This window comes from Entelurus aequoreus, linkage group LG26 (genome assembly GCF_033978785.1).
Source record: "Entelurus aequoreus isolate RoL-2023_Sb linkage group LG26, RoL_Eaeq_v1.1, whole genome shotgun sequence".
In the NCBI taxonomy this organism is placed as follows: domain Eukaryota; kingdom Metazoa; phylum Chordata; class Actinopteri; order Syngnathiformes; family Syngnathidae; genus Entelurus; species Entelurus aequoreus.
The window spans coordinates 8770231-8795700 of NC_084756.1; the positions used below are offsets into that span (position 1 = coordinate 8770231).

Sequence of the window (25470 nt, forward strand, 5' to 3'; positions counted from 1 at the left end):
ATATTAATGGCGCTCACAAGTATGGAATATTTGATGAAACAGGCTTTGTACTACATAAAGCAAGATTAAATTTTGATGAGACCGGACTTTTCTGGAAAATGATGCCAGAGCTTATTTTAACAGTGGAGGAAAAGACACTCGTCCTTTCGTTCAGCGGCACAAGAGTGCACGCGCACACAGTACACCTCCTCCTCCCTTTCTCTTCGGCTCTTCGCCAATGTTATTGTGGGTGGATTTTACTTTTTAAAAGGTTTATTATTGTAGCCTTATGGTTGTTAAAGTTAAGGATTTATGTGATTTCTGATCGTTTGTGAGGGCATCTATGTTACGTTAAGTTAAAGTACCAATGATTGTCACACACACACTAGGTGTGGTGAAATTTGTCCTCTGCATTTGACCCATCCCTTTGTTCACCCCCTGGGAGGTGAGGGGAGCAGTGGGGAGCAGTGGGCAGCAGCAGTGCCGCGCCCGGGAATCATTTTTGGTGATTTAACCCCCAATTCCAACCCTTGATGCTGAGTGCCAAGCAGGGAGGTAATGGGTCCCATTTTTATAATCTTTGGTATGACTCTGCCGGGGTTTGAACTCAGCACACTGTGACTAGTGTGTGTGGGCGCCTGCTGGCAGAGCAGTGCATACAGCGCAGTTCAGCTTGTTAGTAAGGAAAAGGTTGATCCATCACCACTTCTTATGTTTATTTGATATACAGTACTGTATAGCAATTTATACTCTGTTCAAAGTGTACAAATCTTCACTGAAATATGGACTTTTGTCGAGGCTGGAACCCATTATTCATATTTACATTGTTTATTATGGAGAAATTTGCTTCACTATACAAACTTTTCAATTTACGAACCCTGTTCAAGAACTAATTAAGGTTGTAAATCGAGGCTTTACTATATATTTTTTAGTATATATATATATATATATATATATATATATATATATATATATATATATATATATATATATATATATATATATACAAGATATATATATATATATATATCTTGAGCTAATGAAGTTATGTTTTGTAGTTGGTATATGAAATATTTTACGTTGGACAAGAGCAGAGTTACATTGTAGATGTCGAAAGTGGATAAAGAACATAACGTAAGAACATAACTCATTAGCGTAACAGACTCACAAAACTGACATTACTAGAAGCACTTTAAAATGGTCTAAATTTCCAGTATCCAGGCCAGAGTTTGGCCATCAAACTGTTGTGGCACCTCAGACTTACAAACCCCGTTTCCATATGAGTTGGGCAATTGTGTTAGATGTAAATATAAACGGAATACAATGATTTGCAAATCATTTTCAACCCATATTCAGTTGAATATGCTACAAAGACAACATATTTGATGTTCAAACTGATAAACATTTTTTTTATTGCAAATGATTATTAACTTTAGAATTTGATGCCAGCAACACATGACAAAGAAGTTGGGAAAGGTGGCAATAAATACTGATAAAGTTGAGGAATGCTCATCAAACACTTATTTGGAACATCCCACAGGTGTGCAGGCTAATTGGGAACAGGAGGGTGCCATGATTGGGTATAAAAACAGCTTCCCAAAAAATGCTCAGTCTTTCACAAGAAAGGATGGGGCGAGGTACACCCCTTTGTCCACAACTGTGTGAGCAAATAGTCAAATAGTTTAAGAACAACGTTTCTCAAAGTGCAATTGCAAGAAATTTAGGGATTTCAACATCTACGGTCCATAATATCAGCAAAAGGTTCAGAGAATCTGGAGAAATCACTCCACATAAGCGGCATGGCCGGAAACCAACATTGAATGACCGTGACCTTCGATCCCTCAGACGGCACTGTATGAAAAACCGACATCAATCTCTAAAGGATATCACCACATGGGCTCAGGAACACTTCAGAAAACCACCTTTACTAAATACAGTTCGTCGCTACATCTGTAAGTGCAAGTTAAAGCTCTACTATGCAAAGCGAAAGCCATTAATCAACAACATCCAGAAACGCTGCCGGCTTCTCTGGGCCCGAGATCATCTAAGATGGACTCATGCAAAGTGGAAAAGTGTTCTGTGGTCTGACGAGTCCACATTTCAAATTGTTTTTGGAAATATTTGACATCGTGTCATCCGGACCAAAGGGGAAGCGAACCCTCCAGACTGTTATCGATGCAAAGTTCAAAAGCCAGCATCTGTGATGGTATGGGGGTGCATTAGTGCCAAAGACATGGGTAACTTACACATCTGTGAAGGCACCATTAATGCTGAAAGGTACATACAGGTTTTGGAACATATGCTGCCATCTAAGCGCCGTCTTTTTCATGAACGCCCCTGCTTATTTCAGCAAGACAATGCCAAGCCACATTCAGCACGTGTTACAACAGTGTGGCTTCGTAAAAAAAGAGTGCGGGTACTTTCTTGGTCCGTCTGCAGTCCAGACCTGTCTCCCATCGAAAATGTGTGGCGCATTATGCAGCGTAAAATACGACAGCGGAGAACCCGGACTGTTGAACAACTAAAGCTCTACATAAAACAAGAATGGGAAAGAATTCCACTTTCAAAGCTTCAACAATAAGTTTCCTCAGTTCCCAATCGTTTATTGAGTGTTGTTAAAAAAAAAAGGTGATGTAACAGTGGGGAACATGCCCTTTCCCAACTACTTTGGCACGTGTTGCAGCCATGAAATTCTAAGTTAATTATTATTTGCAAAAAAAAAAAAAAGTTTATGAGTTTGAACATCAAATATCTTGTCTTTGTAGTGCATTCAATTGAATATGGGTTGAAAAGGATTTGCAAATCATTGTATTCCGTTTATATTTACATCCAACACAATTTCCCAACTCATATGGAAACGGGGTTTGTATTTAAAATAGTTTACAAAAATACTCTATGGTACAGTTGAGGACAAATTCTTGATGGCCAACCTGTTAATGAAGTTGCCCAAGTTATTGAGCAGTTCCGAGTTGTTCTTCGTAGCCATGTCCACCCAGGAGAAGGTGGAATCCTGTCCTTCTGGACGCACATAGAGCAGGTAGAAGCGCCACACGTCAGACGGGATACCGGTGTCCTTGGCCATGTCGCCAAACACGCCAACACCACGGCTCTTGGAGAACTTTGTGTCTTCATAATTCAGATATTCTGCACACAAGTCAGAATAGGACATCTTCAGTGTGACTGCAGCATGAATAATTTACCAGTGTGCTGTAGTGAATGTCATAAATAATGAAAAAGCTACAAACGCCTACCAGTGGCAATCAGGTGGTTGACCAGTGTATAGCCATCCTGAGCTCCCAGAAGGGAGCAGGGAAACACCACACTGTGGAACGGCACATTGTCTTTGGCCATGAAATTGTACAGCTCCACCTGGTGGCACACAAACACTGCAACATGAGGATGACATCATATTAGATCATCATGAGATCATTTAGTTCAAAGAGGACTTATCAGCTCTTCCCAGCCCCCACCCAAAGATGAAGCGCACACACGCGCACACACAAAGCTTAATCGTGGGGTTTTAGATGGAGAAAGATGAGATGAGTCGATGAGAATGAAGACGATAGCTTTGCTTATTACAGCAAATGTTGGATTTCTTTTTATCTGTAGGACTAAGCTCTTTTAAATTTTTTTACTGAACAAGGAGAAGCGTCAAGCGTGGTATTTCCTGCATGCCGGAAAGTTGTGTAGGATATCAATCCAGTTTGTATGTGACTTAGATTTTCGTTTTTCGGTGGTTCTCCTGTGTATTGGAAGTCCTTGTATTGAAGTCCAAACACTAACATGGTCAGTCCTTTTAGGATTTTGTGTGATTTTTTTGTGTGATTGTTGTGGCCTAAAGTACTTGATTTCACGACAGCTTTTTACACAAAGTTGCAGCAAAAGATGAGATGTTGGGAGACCATTTGTTTCAGTAATATTGCATCAGGTTGTGATTTTAAAAATTGCTTTCAATATTCTAAGTGTGGTCACATCAAGTAGTGTATTTGTATTCCAGAGTCTTTTGTATTTCATTTAATTAACATTTATGTATTGAGGACATATTTCACTGGTTAGACCAAACGTGGGCCTCAGGGGCCCAAAATTCCAACCACAGTTTAGATAGCGGGTCAAACATGATTAATTGCACACACAAATGTACATCAAATGACAGCCAGTGAAGTTGTTTTTATGTGGACAGACTTTTTTTAATTTTTTTTTAATTAACTCCATTTGTGATGATAGACTTTTTTTTAACACTGGTGTTCATTCTTTTCTGCGTGAATAGTTCTATTTTCCGACAGTCTGACAGGCCTCGAATTTGAACTTTTTAAGGTAAAGGCAAGTGTTGCCTTAAAGGAGAGCTCATATTTTAGGGCACCAAGGCAAACATTTTCTTTCCAGACAGGGGCTTGTCAGCTTTTTGTCATTTCATGATGCCTTTATCTCTATGTTTACCTTTTGATAGAGGGAAGTCTTTTTTTAAGTTATGTACATGTAGATGATGTATCGGGGCAGATCCATTAAGAGTTTGAGCAGAAATATGTCGTATAGGAATTAACTACACACAATAAAACAATAACAAAATGATGTGTCAAATGGTTTTGAAAGTAATACCTTTGTGACATGAAAAAAAAAGGTAAAAAAAACCATGGTGTTTACTTTTTGGTACCAAAATAAAACACAAAGCAGTTTGGCTAATGGAGATGAAGTCTAGCAAACAAGATGTGTTGTTCTCTAACGCCACCTTGTGGTTCAGTACAACAGTTTGGCCAACAACAAAAAAACAGGAGTGACAGCGGGTTTCCTCACCTCATTAACTCTGTCACAGCAGCTGATGGACGCTGTACTGTCAAAATGAAAGCAACATCATATAGTTTTTCTCCTTCGCTGTATACTTTTAGTGTGGGGATAAGTGTCTCCAATATTGTCCACACCTGTCTCCATCTAACAGCAGTGCGTTCTTAAACACATGGCGGGAAGCGAGGGAAAATGACTGTAGCGTCCCGGAATGTGTTTGTCATTGTTGTTTAGTGTGGTCTCACTATGTGGCACAGATTTATGACAGTGTTGGCGTTGTTCATACGGCCACCCTTAGTGTGACATGTCGGTCTGTTGAGTAAGTATACTCCGAGGGTGTACCCCTTGAGCGAGATTAACGGTGTTACTACGCCATGCGTAGTAACACCAAGCGACGACAGTGGAAGCCAAGCGACGACAGTGCACATGTGTCTGACTTTGTATTGTTTAAAATAAATTAATAATTGTAGGGTTATCGGAAATGTATAAAGGAGACGGTGTTACTAACCGTCAGGAATTTTATCTTTATTTAACATTATGCCGTTGACCATTATATCCCTTGTCCATTAGCTAATAAAACATCAAGGGCGGTCACGGCAAGGTGTTGCCGCAAATGTTGGTAAATTTTTTAGGGCATTACGGCAAATGAGAGGGCGGTCACGGCAATTGCCGCGGTTGCCGTGGTTAAATTCTAGCCCTGGTCTGAGAGTCTATAAATATGTCGTGACACGGACTGAGCGTGGGGAAAATAGAGGAGGAAAGCAAAGGGGGGAGGGACTATAGATACTACGGAAGACAGCCGCTTTTATGTGCACGTCGATACGGCTGTGGTTGCTCATTTAAATAAAGTATTTGTTGCTCAACCATCACGTTGTCATCCGGGCAAAAGGCACACAATTTTATATACACACAAAACCTCAAAATCCGGGAAAGTTTGTAACTTCTGTGGGGATGTTGGTTTAGAGGGCCGATTTCCTAGAGTCTTCTGCAGAATCCAGAAGAGCTGACAAGTTTGAGAAGCAAACGTTTCCCACCATGCCTTGTTGATTTCACAATTATCACTATGTATTCATGCACAGAAGTCTTTAACACATTGAGTGGTGTAATTTGTATTCATGTACAATTATACATGTACAACTTTTGTGAATGTGACACCTTTAGTATGAATGGTTAGTGCAATGCCTCATATAATTACCACTGTGGCCTCCAGTGTTATGTATTACATAAAATGTGAATGAGATTATGTTAATGTTGATGGTATGTAGAGGTTTTTATTGGATAAAATTCCCCATGTGGGCCAGATGCATGTTGATTTTCATATGGTCCCGCAGGCTGGGCTGGAAGTTTGACATATGTGGGAGAGAAAGGTGACGTGCGTTTGCGCGCTGCTCAAGGACAAATAAAATTGGTGAAAATGACAGTGATTGTCCTAAATGTGCAGGGAAGTTGCCGTAATTGGAGTTGGTGTTGAAATTGCAAAGCCACTCATAATTCATAGGTATTGATTTAAAGGGGAATTGCATTCACAATCCCTATCTAGGACAAAAACACATTTTTCTCTTTTCATGCATTCTAACTTGTAATATAACACAAGTACAAGGTGGCTAACAATTCAGCTAACGGGAGTACACAATTGCGCCCATAAGGACCTCTAAATAACAATATTGCAATTACATCTTGTTACCTGGATATTAACCAAGTATTAGCAGTATTGTTACCGGTATTATAAGTGCTAATGCAGACAATCTATTGTTAGCTGTGCATTGATCAGAGAACTAACTGGCTCATGCTGTTATATTGACACATTGAGCCGGTAAGTTGCTGCATCGCCTCTAAATTGGTGAAATTTGATTCTAGAAATCATGCCTCTCACCTGGATAGTAGAAGGATGTGGCCATAAACCGAGAAGTTGGTCAACTTTGACAGACACATTAAGACGCTTGTTTGCGGCAACTTTTTTTTTTTTTTAACCTTTCTTGGGAATTATGATGAATTTTTAATTCTTAACGGTAAGTTATGAACATCTCATCAGTCGCCATCCCAGTGAGAGCAGACATTGTAGAGTAAGTGATTGTTTTATTATGTCAGCACTTAGCAATACTGCTACATGATGCTGAGGTTTTCACTAAAGCTGGATTGGTTTAGCACATAGCTTCTAAAACTTGTTGCTTATCCTCCTTATATTCAGGATCAAAAATTAGTGTTTCTGGATCATAATTTGTCCCGAAGTAGTCTTTGTTGTCTCTCACAAAGTACGCCGCGAGTAGTAGGTTTGTTCTTGTTGAAAGGTAAAGCAAACGCTGTGATGCGTCTGTTATATTAATATGTCGCCGTATGCCTAAAATGACCAAAACACGTAAATATTACATTAGTGTGCCTGGTACCACATTACATTACATATATACTTAAAGCTTATATATGAAACATTAATGGAGGTTTTTTTTTTAAAGCAATGTATAGGCGGAATAGAGTGATTCCCGTTGGCTCCACTTTAAGCTGACTTTTGCCAATGTATATTTACGTTGTTTCTTGTCTTACATTAGTAATTGTGAATGATAGGCAAAATTCCAAAAAGAGTGCATTTCCCTTTTAATTTGCATGAATTGGCACAATAGTAACATTGCAAAAATCCTTTAGGGTGTGCTATTTAGGACACTAAGTGCAGAGCTTGTTGATATAAAACTTTTATACTCTGTGTATTTACACCTACTTATAAAAAGGTAAACCCGGAGTGTATTAACAAATTTGTAAGAAAGAAATGTGAGCATTCGTTATAGACAGTACCTGATCTGGATTCTTCCACCACATTTCCCATTTGTCAGTGTAGTTGGCAGTGATGGAAAGATAACCGATAGGGGCATCAAACCACACATAGAACACCTGAAGAGGCAACAAGAGGGTCCTCAGTCATAAGAGCCAAAACTGTGTGCCACTGTACTAGTGTTTGTAAACTAGGTAGGCAAAAGCAGACCTTTTCTTTGAAGTCAGGGTGAGGTACCGGCGTTCCCCATTTCAGGTCTCTAGTGATGCAGCGTGGTTTCAGTCCATCTCTTAGCCAGGAATGAGTGATCTGTTTGGCATTGGAGGTCCAGTCTCCGGTGCTGATGGACTTCTCTAGCCACTGCTCCAGCTGAGCCTCTAACTAGAATGGAAATGATGGAAATACAGACAAACTGTAGCTGGGGGGCAAAGCTCAATACAAAAATGGGAGTACAACTTGTACTTTTGGCAGATCCAGGAAAAGATGTTTGGAGGAACGGATGACTGGAGTCTGACTGCAGACTTTGCAGTGAGGTGCCTTAAGGGGACAGACAGATATTACAGATTTACACATTTATTACAGACATGCCGAAATAACAACTGGTAACTTTAACTTGATCATATTAGTGTGGATAGTTGGTTGTCTATTATCAACTATGTTGTTGTCAACGTTTCAACATAAAGTGTCCACCTTGAGTTCCACTGCATTGATGAGCCGCCCACACTTGTCACACTGGTCACCACGGGCATCTGGGTAGTTGCAGTGGGGGCAAGTGCCTTCAACAAAGCGGTCAGCCAGGAAACGCTGACAGCTCTCGCAACGGAGCTGCTCCACCGTGTCTTCCAATAGGAAGCCGTTCTCGTGGAGCCTCCAGAAAATGTTCTGGGATATCCTGAGTGGAACAGAAAAAACACAATTCAGATAACACTGAACCTACGTCACAAGATTGTATTATTCGAAGATGAAAATAATTGCTTTGCTTGTGGAGCTTTAAAATGTTTCTTATGATAAATAAGATGATGGTTGGCTATGAAGACCTCACAGCAAAGAACATTAATACACGTCAACTTAAATTGGTGCCTGATGCCTTTTGAGTGGCACAAAGCTTGTAGTATAAAACCGCCCTCAAATATTATCTGTTTGGTATTGTTAGAGCAGATCAACGTCTCCTCTGCTCTAAAGAAGAGTGTTTTATATTTTGTCCACAATGTCCCATTTAGTGTAGAAAGTACCTCAGCTTCAGTTAGATGAATGTGATTATAGTAACTTGGAAAAAATATTTGTATTCTGCTCTGAGACTAAGAGCTATTAAGCAGATTTTATAGCTGAGAGGACCAGACGTTCACATCAGGATCCTGCATGAGATTACAATAATCTTACGTTACATAATGTGAATAATCGTGTAAAACGTGTTTGCCTTTTCAGACATAAACCAAGCAGCGTCAAAAGGGCATACCACTCAGGCCCCCAATGTGTTGTGATCAATGTGTGACCTCTTTGTTTAACATTGTCCTCAACATTACTGAAAATACCATACGGACCCAAATTTAAAAACTATTTTCAAGACCCGCTTGTGAAAAAAGACCAAATCTGAAATAATTTCTCCCTTAAAGAAATATCTTTAATGCTAGTGAAACAAACTGGTAGATAGCTGGACAGTTGTTTGACTACTCTGCTACATTGTTAACCATTGTAACAAAATTAGCACCATAATTCCTTCTATGTTGACTAACTTGCCAACAACCTATAAGAACCTTTTCTAGCAGGTCTGTCGGGACTGCATCTAATAGCTCACCGGTGTGTGACGGGAAGAAAAGCTCTGACTCGTTCGTTAGCATCTATACATTTACATGCCTTACCAACAGCAATTGCACTAAGACTGTAAGTGAAGCTCAGCGTCCGCTAAAATGTAAAAAACCAAAATATAAGTTGTCAATTATTTACTTTTGTTTACATTTCATTGACTAAATATGCACTAAAATGCACTTAATGTTTGTTTAGAATCAGTTAATTATTTCTTCTCACTCATTGTGGTTGCATCAAGAGTTCATCAAATAAAGTTGAAGCCAAGTGTCCATTGACTTAAATTGGGGAGCATAGAGTGATTGGTTCTACTGCAGTCAAACTAGACAATCATTGGATACATGCTCGGCTTTGTCACGCTCATTGGACACCGAGCGTCCCTGGAAGTATATGAAAAGTGGGCTTAGACGCTGAGCATTCGCATGATAATTGGATGATCTGTCTGAGGCTGAATATCTTCTTGTTTGAGAGCAAAATGAGCAAATCAGCGTCTTGAAATATAAACCAAAATATTTTTAAAGTTTTTTCCTTCAGCCCAAGTGCGGCTGGGATAGGCTCCAGCCTCCCTGCAACTCCTAGAGGGACTAGCGGTAGAAAATTGATGGATGAATGGTGTTTCGAGTTGATATGGAGAATGTAGCAATCCTTTATGTGATGTATTCTTGTAAAATCTAAGATTTTTAATTGGTTATTGAAGACTGTACTCATGTTTAGAGAGTAGCTGAAAAATAGCTTCCCCGACTTGAAAGACCAGCAGGCGCCAATGTGCCTCACATTTAATAACCTATTTTTTTCTGAGTTTTTTCCAAGGCAAAAACAGTCTTGTATGTACAGTATGTGGATCAGTATGGTATTTCATTCTAGAAAGACTAATTCACAACTGTTCTCTTTTTAAACCTACTCCGTCTGCTTCTCTGTGGTGGTCCTTCCAAAGAAGTCAAAGTCTATCTGGAACCACTCGTAGATGTTGGCATGAATGGCATGGTATTTGTCGCAGATCTGCTGCGGCGACAGGCCTTCCTCTCTGGCTTTGTTTTCCGTGGCTGTGCCATACTCGTCTGTGCCACACACAAACAACATGTTCCAGCCTCGCATACGGCCGTACCTTAAGAGAAAGCCATTTAAAACATTGAATAGGTATGCCATTATGTGGTCTAAGTACACAGCAAGAACCCTTTCTCTATGAAATTTCCAATTCGTAGTGCACCTGGAGAAGACGTCAGCGCTGAGGACACAGCCAATGATGTTTCCCAAGTGGGGCACATTGTTAACGTAGGGCAAGGCACTCGTCAACAGGATATTTCGCTGGCCCTTCTGTGGCAGACTGAAGGGAAATAAACCGGCATAGATTTTAGAAGGAAGAAGTCTTTTCAGTACATGAAATGTAATCACGTACATAGGGTGCACTCTGTCTGTAGTTGACTGACAGACGTTTAAATGTTTGCTCCATGTCATAGCAGCCGCCTCCATCTCTTCTTGTGACACCACACGCTCTCCTTCGTCATCCTAAATAACCATGAGGAAAAAGACAAGACATTTATCAATAATCTACACTTTGTGTTCAAACCTGTGCAACAATACTTGTGCAACAGAACCTTATTTTTAATGCTGGGTAAGACTGCTTTAAATCTACTGCAAGTTATTGCGATTAACTGGCAGATACCTCAGCAGTCTTGCTGTTGCATGGCTGCGTGCCTCTGCACTGGCCGCTCTGAGGGGCAGGCTGCCTCTGCATGAAACTCCTCATAGCCAGCAGGCCTTTTCCCTGCAGCACTTTGTGGGCTGCTGACAGGCAGGCCTTTGAGGCAGCCACACGGTCAAACCAAACCCTCACAGACTTGTGTTCACCTAAAAAAAATGGACAAATATCATGTTTACTAAGAGTAGGGTGAAAACCATGGCAAAGACAGACAAGTGTCACCTGTGCACTGCAAAAACTAAAAATCTAAGTAAGATTAAATATCTCAAATAAGGGTGATATTTGCTTATTTTCTGTCTGATAAGATAATTCTTCTCACGAAGCAGATTTTATGTTAAAGTGTTTTACTTGTTTTAAGTGTTTTTGTCCTAAATGATCTCAGTAAGGTATTACAGCTTGTTGCTGAGATTTTATGACCTATATTGAGTAAAACATGCTTGAAACTAGAATATCAACTGTTGCAAAGCTGTGTCATCAACACTCACAAGAATAAAAACTGCTTTTTCAAAGTAATAATTTCTTATTTCAAGCATGAACAAAAAAATCATGACTTTGACACAATTGTGTCTCATAATTAAAACAGATCAATCAATCAATCAATCAATGTTTATTTATATAGCCCTAAATCACAAGTGTCTCAAAGGGCTGTACAAGCCACAACGACATCCTCGGTACAGAGCCCCCATACGGGCAAGGAAAACTCACCCCAGTGGGACGTCAATGTGAATGACTATGAGAAACCTTGGAGAGGACCGTATATGTGGGTAACCCCCCCCCCCCCCCCCCTCTAGGGGAGACCGAAAGCAATGGATGTTGAGTGGGTCTGACATAATTGACAGCCAAATGGAAAATAAAACATTATTTTCAATGAAAATGATACGTACTCATATAGTAGTACAGTTGGCACAGTACAGTAAACGGACAGTTAATATTTAAACATTTAACATGTGACATTTCAAACTATTTTGAACAGATATAGTTCATGCACATTCAGGTAAATTCAACAAAATTACAATAAAACATGTTTTTGGCTGGGGTGTATATGTGTGTTTATGTATATATATATATATATACATACATACATACATACATACATACATACATACATACATACATACATACATACATACATACATACATACATACATACATACATACATACATACATACATACATACATACATACATACATACATACATACATACATATATATATATATATATATATATATATATATATATATATATACATATACATATACATACATACATACATACATACATACATACATACATACATACATATATATATATATATATACATACATACATACATACATACATACATACATACATACATACATACATACATACATACATACATACATACATACATATATATATATATATATATATATATATATATATATATATATATTAGGGCTGCAACAACTAATCGATTAAAATCGATTTTAAAAATAGTTGGCGATTAATTTAGTCATCGATTCGTTGGATCTATGCTTTGCGCAGAGGCATTTTTTTATTTTATTTAAAAAAAAAAGTTTTTTTTTTTTTTTAATAAACCTTTATTTATAAACTGCAACATGTAAAAACAGCTGAGAAAAAATAATCAAAATAAGTATGGTGCCAGTATGCTGTTTTTTTCCAATAAAATACTGGAAAAGATAGAAATGTAGTTTCTCTTTTATCCGATTATTAATTGATTAATCAAAGTAATAATCGACAGATTAATCGATTATCAAATTAATCGTTAGTTTCAGCCCTAATACACACACACACATACATACATATATATATATATATATACTGTATATATATATATGTATATATATATATATATATATATATATATATATATATATATATATATATATATATATATATATATATATATATATTCCTCGCGCACTAATTGAAAGAGCACGCACTTGGTGCGATGATGTCATGTTATCGTTGGCAAAATGCATTTTTAGACAATATGATTTGCCTGAGCGGCTAGGAGACCCCGAAAGTAACAAGCGGTTGCCTTGTTGCCTTTCCATTAAGAAAAATAAACTACTTTTTAGTGTAAGTTTGCTGGTTTCAAGAAATGTAATGCCGAGCACATATCATTATGTCAAGATAATGGCACTAGCATTTACTTCATTTAAGAATATTTTTCAACATATTGCGAAAAAAGGTCTCCTATGTTTTTTTTCTATCAAGAAAAGTGCCCTTTTAATTAGTGAGAATATACTTATTTTAAAGGTATTTTTGGGTTTATTGAGGTTAGCTCATTTTACTTGTTTTGAAAAGTCTTGACAAGCCAAATTTTCTTGTTCTATTGGCAGATAATTTTCCTTAGTTGAAGTAAAATACCCCTCATTTTTGTATTTTAATTTTTCTTATTTTTGAACACTGACTTTTTGCAGTGTGGATAGGGATGGGTACCGAAGTCAGTATGTTTACAGGTACCAACCACATTTTGTGGGTACTAAAAGGTACTGATTCACGTAAAATCAACCAGTACCATATTTGAACATGACGTCAGGTCCAGGTGCAGACTTAGCACCGGCTGAAGCACTCATTGGGCAAACAGACGTATTCGGGGAACGTGTTCTAAAGTAATTCCCCACTTTACAAAAAGAGCGCGCTTGGTGCCAATTTACTACATTGGATCAGTCATAAACATATTACTAATTAGCACTAGCGATTTTACATGGCAATTTCAACGCCTTCAAATGTAATAATCAAAATTACAACTAAGATGCACATTACAATCAAACAGCTGGTGTGTAATAATAAATACAATACTTACAGTATAAACACTTTATAAAATCAACAAAAGACAAGACAGACTTATCAGTTAAGTGTTAAAAGGGAAATGCACGTTTTGGATTTTTGCCTAATATTCACAATCCCAATGTAAGACAGGAGCACGTCTTTCTTTTCTTATGCATTCTAATTTATGCAAGTACAAGGTAGCTAACAATGCAGCTAATGGGTGTACACTATTGCGCCCATAAAACCCTCTAAAATATCCCAAAACTGCCAACAATACTCCATTTACATGTCATGACCTGAATATTAACAAAATATTAGCGATATTGCTATTAAAAGTGCTAACGCACAGGAGCCACTTTTAGCAACGCTGTAATCACAGCGGTAACTTAGCTGATGAGCTCCTGCGTCACCTCTGAGTTTGTAAAAGTTAATTCTAGATTATAAATCAAGCATCTCATTTGTATAGTCGAAGTTGGTGGCCATAAACTAAGTTGAATGTCAAATTTAACCAACCTCTCAGACCCGGAGATGGCTAAAAGGACACAAAGACGCTTGTATGCACCCAACTATTTTTTTTAACCTGTGTGGGGATTATGATTAATTATTCATCCAAACAAAAAAACATCAGTCGGCATCCCAGTGAGAACAGACATTGTACAGTAAGTGAATGTTTCATTATGTTCGTAGTTTCTACATCTTGCTTAGCATTTAGCAATAACGCTACTTGCTGGATCTGTTTACCACACAGCTTCTGACACTTGTAGTTCATCCTCCTTATGTTCAGACTAAAAAAATATAAGGTTCTGGATCATCATTTGTCCCAAAGTAGTTGTTGTCGCTCATTAAGTCCATAATGATTAGTGGTAGTTCTTGTTTTTATAGGAAATAGCACATTTTGTGATGAGTCTGTAAAAATTATTCGCAGCCTTGTGTTTAAAATGAGCAAAATACGTGAATATTACATGTTATCATGAATGTGCCTGTTACTACATTACATATATACTTATAGGGTGTATATTAAACGATGATGGAGGTTTTTTGATGATTCCCAAGGTACTGAATCCCATTCCATCCATTCTTAGCTTACTTTTGCTAGCTTTTATTTACTAGTTAGAATGCATAAAAAAAGAAAAACATATGTGCTCTTGTCTCACATTAGGATTGTGAATGACAGAAAGTTAAAAAAAAAAAAGTGCAGTTCCCCTTTAAATGTTAAGAAAAAAACACATTTTAGTATCAGACAAATAACATTTACTTTATTACCACATGGATACACACCAAAGTACATCAAATTGGTACCATTGAGTACCGTTATCAATACCCTGGTACTGGGAGTTGGTACCGTATTGGTTGAAATGTGAAAGGTACCCATCCCTATATACACGGAGGCAATGGGTGATTTTTGATTAACTTTATCATAGGGAAATAAATAAGTTAAATGCTCTAATTTTACATTAGTAGATCAAGGAGGAGAGAATTGTGACTAAATAAGAAAAGTAAAGCATTGACAATCGTATCTGATCATATATATTAAGCATCTGATCATGTTAGGCACTCAGCATCAAGGGTTGGAATTGGGGGTTAAATCACCAAAAATGATTCCCGGGCGCGGCTACGCTGCTGCCCACTGCTCCCCTCACCTCCCAGGGGGTGATCAAGGGTTTTTTCCCCTCGGCCATCAGGCAAATGAACAATAACTCTTAACAGCAGCTCCTTGAATTCCTTGAATCCTTTCTAAGTCTATCTGATAGCTCAGTCACAGCTCTTTTTATACCAAATATGTGTTATATGTGTTTTATGTCGCACGTTTGCACCAAGAAAAATTCCTAGTTTGTGAACCCGTTCTCAAACAATGGCAATAACACTATTCTGATTCTGATTCTGATTCTGAAGTAACATTTTCAGTGTTCAATTCATCATCCATCTATCTTCTACTGCTTGACCCTCTCTGTGTTGTTGGGGGCTGGAGCCTATCCCAGCTGCATTCGGGCAGAAGGCGGGATACACCCTGGACAAGTAGCCACCTCATCACAGGGCCAACACAGATAGACAGACAACATTCACACTCACATTCACACACGAGGGCCAATTTAGTGTTGCCTATCAACCGATGCATGTCTTTGATGGTGGGAGAAACCCGGAGTTTAAAAATGCCAAATCGGCAATCTAGATCAGATCCGGATTAAACTTGATTTGACATTACAATGTCTGACATTGCAGACGTAAATTGGATTCGACAGAGGATTTATGAAACTGTATAAAAATCCAGCATCATACATAAACAAACTATACAAAATCATGCACACTTGAGAGCAAACGTAGTGTTGGTAACTACACAGAAAATAATTTGTTTACTTCTTACCGATATCTAGAGATGATTCAGATAAAATCGGATGCAGTGCAGCCCACAAAACAAAATCACCAACTGAAGGAACATCCTGAAACCAACAAAACAAGACCAAATGCATTAAAAGCACACAGTACTGTATAATATTGAAGTATTTACCACAATATGTAGCAAAAATATGTTGACTAAGTATGCCTTTTCCCCTCATATTGAGTAACAGGCATTTATTAGGAGAGAAGGATGACTTGTACTGCTATAATGCAAATTTCAAAGGTTGTTTTATAACATTAAACAATATATGAGGAAACATGTTGTTTGTTTACTTTTGGACAAGGATTATGTCCATACATTATATCCACCTGCCTTTTTTTCCCAGTGGAAATGAGTGTTTACTTGAAGAGCTTGTTCATTCAAGTGAAGTAAACAACTGGCAATTACAAAGTCACTATTTGAGGAAATATGACAACAGGCTAACAGGAGGATGTTATTGCTTGTACCCCAGTTAAGTAGGGTGTGGCGGCCTTGTTCAAGCTTTGGTCCAAGTAGCTGAGAGGTCCCATGAGGACCTTGGGAGCCTCAGATTCTTTTCCCTGAAGCACTGCCATGTACAGGGTCTGTAGAAGAGCGGGCTGCACAAATAAGACAACAATTAGAACAAATGGTGTTTGAAAAAAGTTCCCCCTAAAATGATTATTATTTAATTTGATGTAGATCCCCTCTGGCAACACGAAGAAGCACAGTAAGAGGATTTAGCACACGGGTCAGTGACATGATTTATTTAATTTTTAAATAATGCAATTAATTCATGCCCTATTTAATTGTACTATTTAAAACCTCTCATATATATATATATATATATATATATATATATATATATATATATATATATATATATACATATATACATATATACATATATATATATATATATATATATATACATATATATATATATCTATTAGGGCTGTGAATTTTTGGGTGTCCCACGATTCGATTCAATATCGATTCTTGGGGTCACGATTCGATTCAAAATCGATTTGTTTTCAATTTAACGCGATTCTCGATTCAAAAACTATTTTTTCCCCGATTCAAAACGATTCTCTATTCATTCAATACATAGGATTTCAGCCGGATCTACCCCAGTCTGCTGACATGCAAGCAGAGTAGTAGATTTTTGTAAAAAGCTTTTATAATTGTAAAGGACACTGTTTTATCAACTGATGTAATAATGTAAATTTGTTTTAACTATTAAATGAACCAAAAATATGACTTATTTTATCTTTGTGAAAATATTGGACAGTGTGTTGTCAAGCTTATGAGATGTGATGCAAGTATAAGCCACTGTGACACTATTGTTCTTTTTTTTTATTTGTTATAAATGTCTAATGATAATGTCAATGAGGGATTTTTAATCCCTGCTATGTTGAAATTGTAACTAATATTGATACTGTTGTTGATAATATTAATTTTTGTTTCACTACTTTTGGTTTGTTCTGTGTCGTGTTTGTGTCTCCTCTCAATTGCTCTGTTTATTGCAGTTCTGAGTGTTGCTGGGTCGGGTTTTGTTTTGGAATTGGATTGCATTGTTATGGTATTGCTGTGTATTGTTTTGTTGGATTGATTAATTAAAAAAAAACAAAATACAAAAAATAAAAAATAAATAAATAAAAAATCGATTTTTTTTAAAATGAGAATTGATTCTGAATCGCACAACGTGAAAATCGCGATGCAAATTCGAATCGATTTTTTCCCACACCCCTAATATATATACTGTGTATATAGAACATGCTCTAAATAAACCCAAACCACAAACCATAATAACTAAATTGAAGTCATGTGTCTATTTGTCATTGACAATTGGGAGAATGTGCATGCAGTAAAGACCTTTTCCATCTTTAAGGTTTATTATGTTGTGCAACTGAGCAGCAGCAAATAAATAAATCTGGTCTTTGTCTGTTTTTCTTTAATAGATCCATTGTTATAATTCTTACTTGGAGATTTGTGGCCTCCCATTCCAGCCACTGATCACAAAGCTCATTGCACTCTTGTCCGCTCACTTCAAACATGTACCTAGGAGGCAGAAAACAAAACCAAACCTGATGATGGCGCCCACAAACATTTCCCTTGCAAATACAATTTGTGTTGTAAGTTGGTAATGGTACTGAATTCAATACTTTTATAGATACCAACCGAATTCTGTCTGTACTACCGGGTATTGATTTAAACCTATTTCAATAATATTGTTGCATGTGGCGCTACGTCACGTAGTCGACTCGGCGCCGGATCAAGCACTTGGCCGGGAAACAACTCAAGCAGCACTCAGAGCTGATGAGCCAAACAGCCTGTCGGTCATGTTACAATTTTCCACTCGAACAATGCAAACATGACGGACACAAAGCACTCGAAAGTACAGTAAGGCTCCACACTTCAGAGTGTGCTAGCTCAATGCTAATTTACATTGACTGTGTCATATACTTGCTATTAGTTAGCATTTGCGATTTTACATGGCGATTTCAACACCTCCAAATTTGGTAATGAAAACTACAATTAAGGTGTACGTTACAATCAAACAGCTGTTATGTAATACATACAAAATTTAGTTTCAAAACTTTAGGGCTCAACAAAAGACTAGACTGGCACATTCAACTTAACGGCAAAGATTACTTCCTGACTCGGCAACACACTATTACCATCTAAAGTCTTGGAATTGCAACTGCATGAAAAATCTACTTGACAATACTTGCAAAAGAAAAAAACAAGATATAACAACTGGACAGCACAGTTATAAGCTCAGGGTTAAATACTAAATTAAAATAGAGATTTTTATTATTACACAATCTACTTCATGAACACTTACAAAAGAACCGACACTTTCTACCGTTTAGTACTGGTATCGATTCATAGGTACCGGGAATTGGTACCATGTCAGTCCAGATTTGAAAGGTACCCATCCCGAGTTATAAACCTTACCTAAGGCTGCCGCATGCTGAAAAATATCGATTATGAATTGATTTTGGAAGGCGACGGCGTGGCTCAGATAGTAGAGCAGCTGTCCCAGCCACTTGAGGGTTCCAGGTTCAATTCCTGCTTCCGCCATTCTAGTCAGGGCCATAGTGTCCTTGGGCAAGACACTTTACCCGCCTTTCTCCCAGTGCTGCGCACACTGGTGTATGACTGGGAATGAATGTTTGGTGGTGGCCGGAGAGGCAGCAAACGCAAATTGGCAGCCACGCTTCCGTCAGTCTACCCCAGGGCATCTGTGGCTACAAATATAGCGTACCATCTTCAGTGTGTGAATGTGGAATGAATAAGTGATGGGTTCCCAGTTCTCTGTGAAGCGCTTTGAGCGTCTAAAAAAGCTCTGTATATCTAATCCATTATCAGGGCTCGAATTTTACCCTAGTCTTTCGCCATAATGCCCAAAAAATTGACCAACATTTGCGGCATGTTCATGCCGTGACCGCCTTTGACTTTTTACTTGTTAATGGACGAGGAATGTAACAGTAAACGGTCTAATGATAATTTGCGATAGTTAGTAATACAGTTAAATTTTTTAACTACAGAAAAACTGTCATTTATTAATGCATTTACGGCAACACGAAGTCAGGCGCATGCGCACTAGCGATGCTTGGCTTGATAATCATGGCGGACCAACTACACAGACTTTGCTGCGGAGATTTCCCCTCGGAGTAAACGGCGCCAAGCGCTTGTTTTAACGTCATTTTCCCTTGCTTCCCGCCGTGCGTTTAAGGGCGCAATGCTGTGTTTAGATGGAGACAGGTGTGGACAATATTGAAGACACTTGTCCCCACACTTAAAGTAAACAGCGACGGAGAAAATTATTTGATGTTTTGCAGCAGGCGATGTGTCGTGAACGTTGTCACAACTTGTTTATAAAGTCTTTACTTTGTTTACTGGGATGTTCACTCCTCCTTTATTTAACTGCAAACTGTATCAGTGTTCAAATAACATCAATACTGGCTAAAATGTTATGTCATCTGATCAAATTGAACGCAGGCCGTGAATATTGTTTATTCGATGTATTCCTGTTTTTTTTTGTTGGCCAAACTGTTGTACTGAAACACTAGGAGGCGTTGGAGAAGAACAAAGCTTTTTTATTAGACTTCATCTTCATTAGCCAAACTGCTTTGTGTTTTATTTTGATATCAAAAAGTAAACACCAGTTGTTGTTTTTTTACATTACTTGTTTTTTTATGTCACTATGATACTTCAAAAATAATTTATGTGACACATCATTTTGCTTGCTGATGAGAGACGGCCTTCACCCTAACCAGGAAGGCGCCATCATCCTGTCTAGAAACATAGACTACTATTTAAGTCTCACTTGACTGACTACACTAGAGCAAGCCCGGTCACAGGCAATTACAATGTCTGTTAGTCCGGGTGAGGAGTCAGTTAAGCTAGAACTAGCCAGCGCCAGGCTGGATAATCCATGTACGCATAGCAATTCTCTTAGAATAATACACAATTCACATAATGTTTTTTCTCTTGTGTCTGTGTCAGAGGTGGACATGCATTCTACTGAGGTGGCAAATTATGATATGTCCAGTCTATTGCAGCACCAAGCAAACAATCGGAAAATTCCGGTCATATCAATTCCTAGATATGGTCGAAACTATTTAAAGTGCACTACGCATAATAAACGCAACATTGTTAATATTGCCACTACGGATAATCTTAACAAAAACTCGTCAAAACAGCCCAATACCTATAATATGGGCTTTTTAAACATACGATCATTGTCTCCCAAGGCGTTATTAGTTAATGAGGTCATTAGAGACAACAATCTTAACGTCATTGGTCTTAGCGAAACCTGGCTCAAACCAGACAAATTTTTTGCGCTCAATGAGGCATCTACTCCTAACTATACGAATGCGCATGTTGCCCGTCCTCTTAAAAGGGGAGGGGGTGTCGCACTAATATACAATGAAAATTTCAACCTTACCCCTAACCTAAATAATAAATATAAATCGTTTGAGGTGCTTACTATGAGGTCTGTCACACCGCTACCTCTCGACCTGGCTGTTACCTACCGCCCCCCTGGGCCCTATTCGGACTTTATCAGTGAATTCTCAGAGTTCGTTGCTGATCTAGTGATGCACGCCGACAATATAATCATAATGGGGGACTTTAATATCCATATGAATACCCCATCGGACCCTCAGTGCGTGGCGCTCCAAACCATAATTGATAGCTGTGGTCTTACACAAATAATACATGAACCCACGCATCGCAACGGTAATACAATAGATCTAGTGCTTGTCAGGGGTGTCACCACCTCCAAAGTTATGATACTTCCATATACTAAAGTAATGTCCGATCATTACCTTATAAAATTTGAAGTTTTGACTCATTGTCAACAAGCTAATAATAATAATAACTGCCATAGCGGCCGCAACATTAATGCTGCCACAACGATGACTCTTGCTGACCTACTGCCTTCGGTAATGGCACCATTCCCAAATTATGTCGGCTCTATTGATAACCTCACTAACAACTTTGACGATGCCTTGCGCGAAATTATTGATAGTATAGCACCGCTAAAGCAAAAAAGGGCCCCTAAAAGGCGTACCCCATGGTTTACAGAAGAAATTAGAGCTCATAAATTATCATGTAGAAAACTGGAACGCAAATGGCGCGCGACTAAACTTGAGGTTTTCCATCAAGCATGGAGTGATAGTTTAATAACTTATAAACGCATGCTTACCTTAGCTAAAGCTAAATATTACTCAAATCTCATCCGCCTCAACAAAAACGATCCTAAATTTCTGTTTAGTACAGTAGCATCGCTAACCCAACAAGGGACTCCTCCCAGTAGCTCCACCCACTCGGCAGATGATTTTATGAATTTCTTTAATAAGAAAATTGAACTAATTAGAAAGGAGATTAAAGACAACGCATCCCAGCTACAACTGGGTTCTATTAACACAAATACGACTGTATATACGACGGACAATGCCCTCCAAAATAGTCTCTCTATTTTTGATGAAATAACATTAGAGGAATTATTACAGCGTGTAAGTGGGATAAAACAAACAACATGTTTACTTGACCCACTTCCTGGGAAACTTATCAAGGAACTGTTTGTATTATTAGGTCCATCAGTGTTAAATATTATAAACTTATCACTTTCCTCCGGCACTGTTCCCCTAGCATTCAAAAAAGCGGTTATTCATCCTCTGCTCAAAAGACCTAACCTCGATCCTGACCTCATGGTAAACTACCGACCGGTCTCCCACCTTCCGTTTATTTCCAAAATTCTCAAAAAAATTGTTACACAGCAGCTAAATGAACACTTAGTGACTAACAATCTCTGTGAACCTTTTCAATCCGGTTTCAGGGCAAATCACTCTACGGAGACAGCCCTCGCAAAAATGACTAATGATCTATTGCTAACGATGGATTTTGATGCGTCATCTATGTTGCTGCTTCTTGATCTTAGCGCCGCTTTCGATACCGTCGATCATAATATTTTATTAGAGCGTATCAAAACACGTATTGGTATGTCAGACTTAGCCTTGTCTTGGTTTAACTCTTATCTTACTGACAGGATGCAGTGCGTCTCCCATAACAATGTGACCCCGGACTATGTCAAGGTAACGTGCGGAGTTCCCCAGGGTTCGGTTCTTGGCCCTGCACTCTTTAGTATTTACATGCTGCCGCTGGGTGACATCATACGCAAGTACGGTGTTAGCTTTCACTGTTATGCTGATGACACTCAACTCTACATGCCCCTAAAGCTGACCAACACGCCGGAATGTAGTCAGCTGGAGGCGTGTCTTAATGAAATTAAACAATGGATGTCCGCTAACTTTTTGCAACTCAACGCTAAGAAAACGGAAATGCTGATTATCGGTCCTGCTAGACACCAGCATCTATTTAATAATACCACCTTAACATTTGACAACCAAACAATTACACAAGGTGACTCGGTAAAGAATCTGGGTATTATCTTCGACCCAACTCTCTCGTTTGAGTCACACATTAAGAGTGTTACTAAAGCGGCCTTCTTTCATCTCCGTAATATCGCTAAAATTCGTTCCATCTTGTCCACTAGCGACGCTGAGATCATTATTCATGCGTTCGTTACGTCTCGTCTCGATTACTGTAACATATTATTTTCGGGTCTCCCTATGTCTAGCATTAAAAGATTACAGTTGGTACAAAATGCGGCTGCAAGACTTTTGACAAAAACAAGAAAGTTTGATCATATTACGCCTATACTGGCTCACCTGCACTGGCTTCCTGTGCACTTAAGATGCGACTTTAAGGTTTTACTACTTACGTATAAAAGACTACACGGTTTAGCTCCTGCCTATCTCGCCGATTGTATTGTACCATATGTCCCGACAAGAATTCTGCGTTCAAAGAACTCCGGCTTATTAGTGATTCCCAGAGCCAAAAAAAAGTCTGCGGGCTATAGAGCGTTTTCTATTTGGGCTCCAGTACTCTGGAATGCCCTCCCGGTAACAGTTAGAGATGCTACCTCAGTAGAAGCATTTAAGTCCCATCTTAAAACTCATTTGTATAATCTAGCCTTTAAATAGACCCCCCTTTTTTAGACCAGTTGATCTGCCGTTTCTTTTCTTCTCTCCTCTTCTCCCCTGTCCCTTGCGAGGGGGAGTTGCATAGGTCCGGTGGCCATGGATGAAGTGCTGGCTGTCCAGAGTCGGGACCCCGGGTGGACCACTAGCCTGTGCATCGGTTGGGGACATCTATGCGCTGCTGACCCGTCTCCGCTCGGGATGGTTTCCTGCTGGCCCCGCTGTGGACTGGACTCTCGCTGATGTGTTGGATCCACTGTGGACTGGACTTTCACAATGTTATTTCAGACCCACTCGACATCCATTGCTTTCGGTCTCCCCTAGAGGGGGGGGGGGGGGGGGGGGGGGGGTTACCCACATATGCGGTCCTCTCCAAGGTTTCTCATAGTCATTCACCGACGTCCCACTGGGGTGAGTTTTTCCTTGCCCGTATGTGGGCTCTGTACCGAGGATGTCGTTGTGGCTTGTGCAGCCCTTTGAGACACTTGTGATTTAGGGCTATATAAATAAACATTGATTGATTGATTGATTTTGTTAATGTTTTATTGTGTATAGTTAATTACTATATGACATTTCTGCTCACACTCTTAATGGATCTGTCCCGATACAGCATCTACATATAAATGTACATCACTTAAAAAAATGTAATAAATAAAAACTCTCTCTATCTAAATGTAAAAATAGAGCATCATGTCATGACAAAAAGCTGACAAGTTGATGTTATTAAAGAATTAAAAAAACCTCATATGTGTCTATAAATTTATGGATAATGTTTATCTATAGTCTTTTTATTAAACATTACAAATGACATGATGGTATTACGTTCACACCCCAACACTGCTTTACCTAACAATCAGTAATCATGGTTTTAATATTGATAACAATAATGTTAACTATTACTTTGGCCATAAATGGCAGCTCTGGATCTCATACATGAACACTATTTTTTATCTAAAATATATATATATATATATTGCCTCGAAAGAAAATAATGTTTGCCTTGGTGCCCTTCTAACTTGCCTTGGTTCCCTAAAATATGAGCCCTCCTTTAAAGGCGACACTTGCCTTGACCTTAAAAAGTTCAAATTCAAGCCCTGCATTATTATTATAATATTCAAAAATCGATTAAAAAAAAAACACTTTAAGAATCCATTTTTAAAATCATTTTTTTGGCTATCTCTGCGCTTACTCACTGCGTGTATAAATCAAACGTTAGCAGCTAAGAGGAGATTTTGTGACCCTGAGCTGTTTTTAAAGTTTTTTTTTTACATTTTTATACAAAGTAATTCATTGAAAGAATTGTGTTAAAACGAGAATCAATTCAGAATTGAATTATGTCAGGAATTTAAATTGAATCGAATCTCGAGTTGTTGTAGGATTTACAACCTTACTGCGTATAGTGGCCACCTGTCTATAGTGGCCACTTTCGGCAGGCAGGTTTGACTGTATCGACATACACATTTACGCGTTTGCAATATGAATACATCCAATGACTACACAGAGAGAACTATTGATCACTGACCGGCATATGGCATTGGGGCTGAAAAGATGCTCTCCATTAGGGAGGAGCAGCGCTGGCAAAGATGGGCGGCTCAGGAAGGGCACAGGTTTGTCTGAAAAATCAAAGAAACCACAAATATAGAGTTCACTAAGTGAGTTTGTCAAAATGAAACACATCCTCAAGAAGGGTTAATAAAAAGTGATTAATTTCAACACAGTCAGGGCAAAGGTTTAATTCAATAAAGCCAGTTAG

At 38.5% G+C, this 25470-nt stretch overlaps 1 protein-coding gene across 2 annotated transcripts in view; it reads right to left on the reverse strand.

The window, feature by feature from the left end:
• Positions 1–25470, reverse strand: part of mars1 (methionyl-tRNA synthetase 1) — a 38957-nt gene that overhangs the window by 9835 nt on the left and 3652 nt on the right. For both annotated transcript variants that reach the window (XM_062038103.1, XM_062038102.1), the window contains exons 2-15: positions 25240–25330; positions 18144–18222; positions 16650–16781; positions 16168–16243; positions 10986–11170; positions 10719–10828; positions 10530–10646; positions 10224–10427; positions 8210–8411; positions 7982–8056; positions 7730–7900; positions 7543–7638; positions 3231–3348; positions 2910–3123 (exon numbers count right to left, since the gene is read on the reverse strand). In XM_062038103.1, coding sequence (XP_061894087.1) covers positions 2910–3123; positions 3231–3348; positions 7543–7638; positions 7730–7900; positions 7982–8056; positions 8210–8411; positions 10224–10427; positions 10530–10646; positions 10719–10828; positions 10986–11170; positions 16168–16243; positions 16650–16781; positions 18144–18222; positions 25240–25330 — 1870 coding nt within the window. The remainder of the gene's footprint in view (positions 1–2909; positions 3124–3230; positions 3349–7542; positions 7639–7729; positions 7901–7981; positions 8057–8209; positions 8412–10223; positions 10428–10529; positions 10647–10718; positions 10829–10985; positions 11171–16167; positions 16244–16649; positions 16782–18143; positions 18223–25239; positions 25331–25470) is intronic.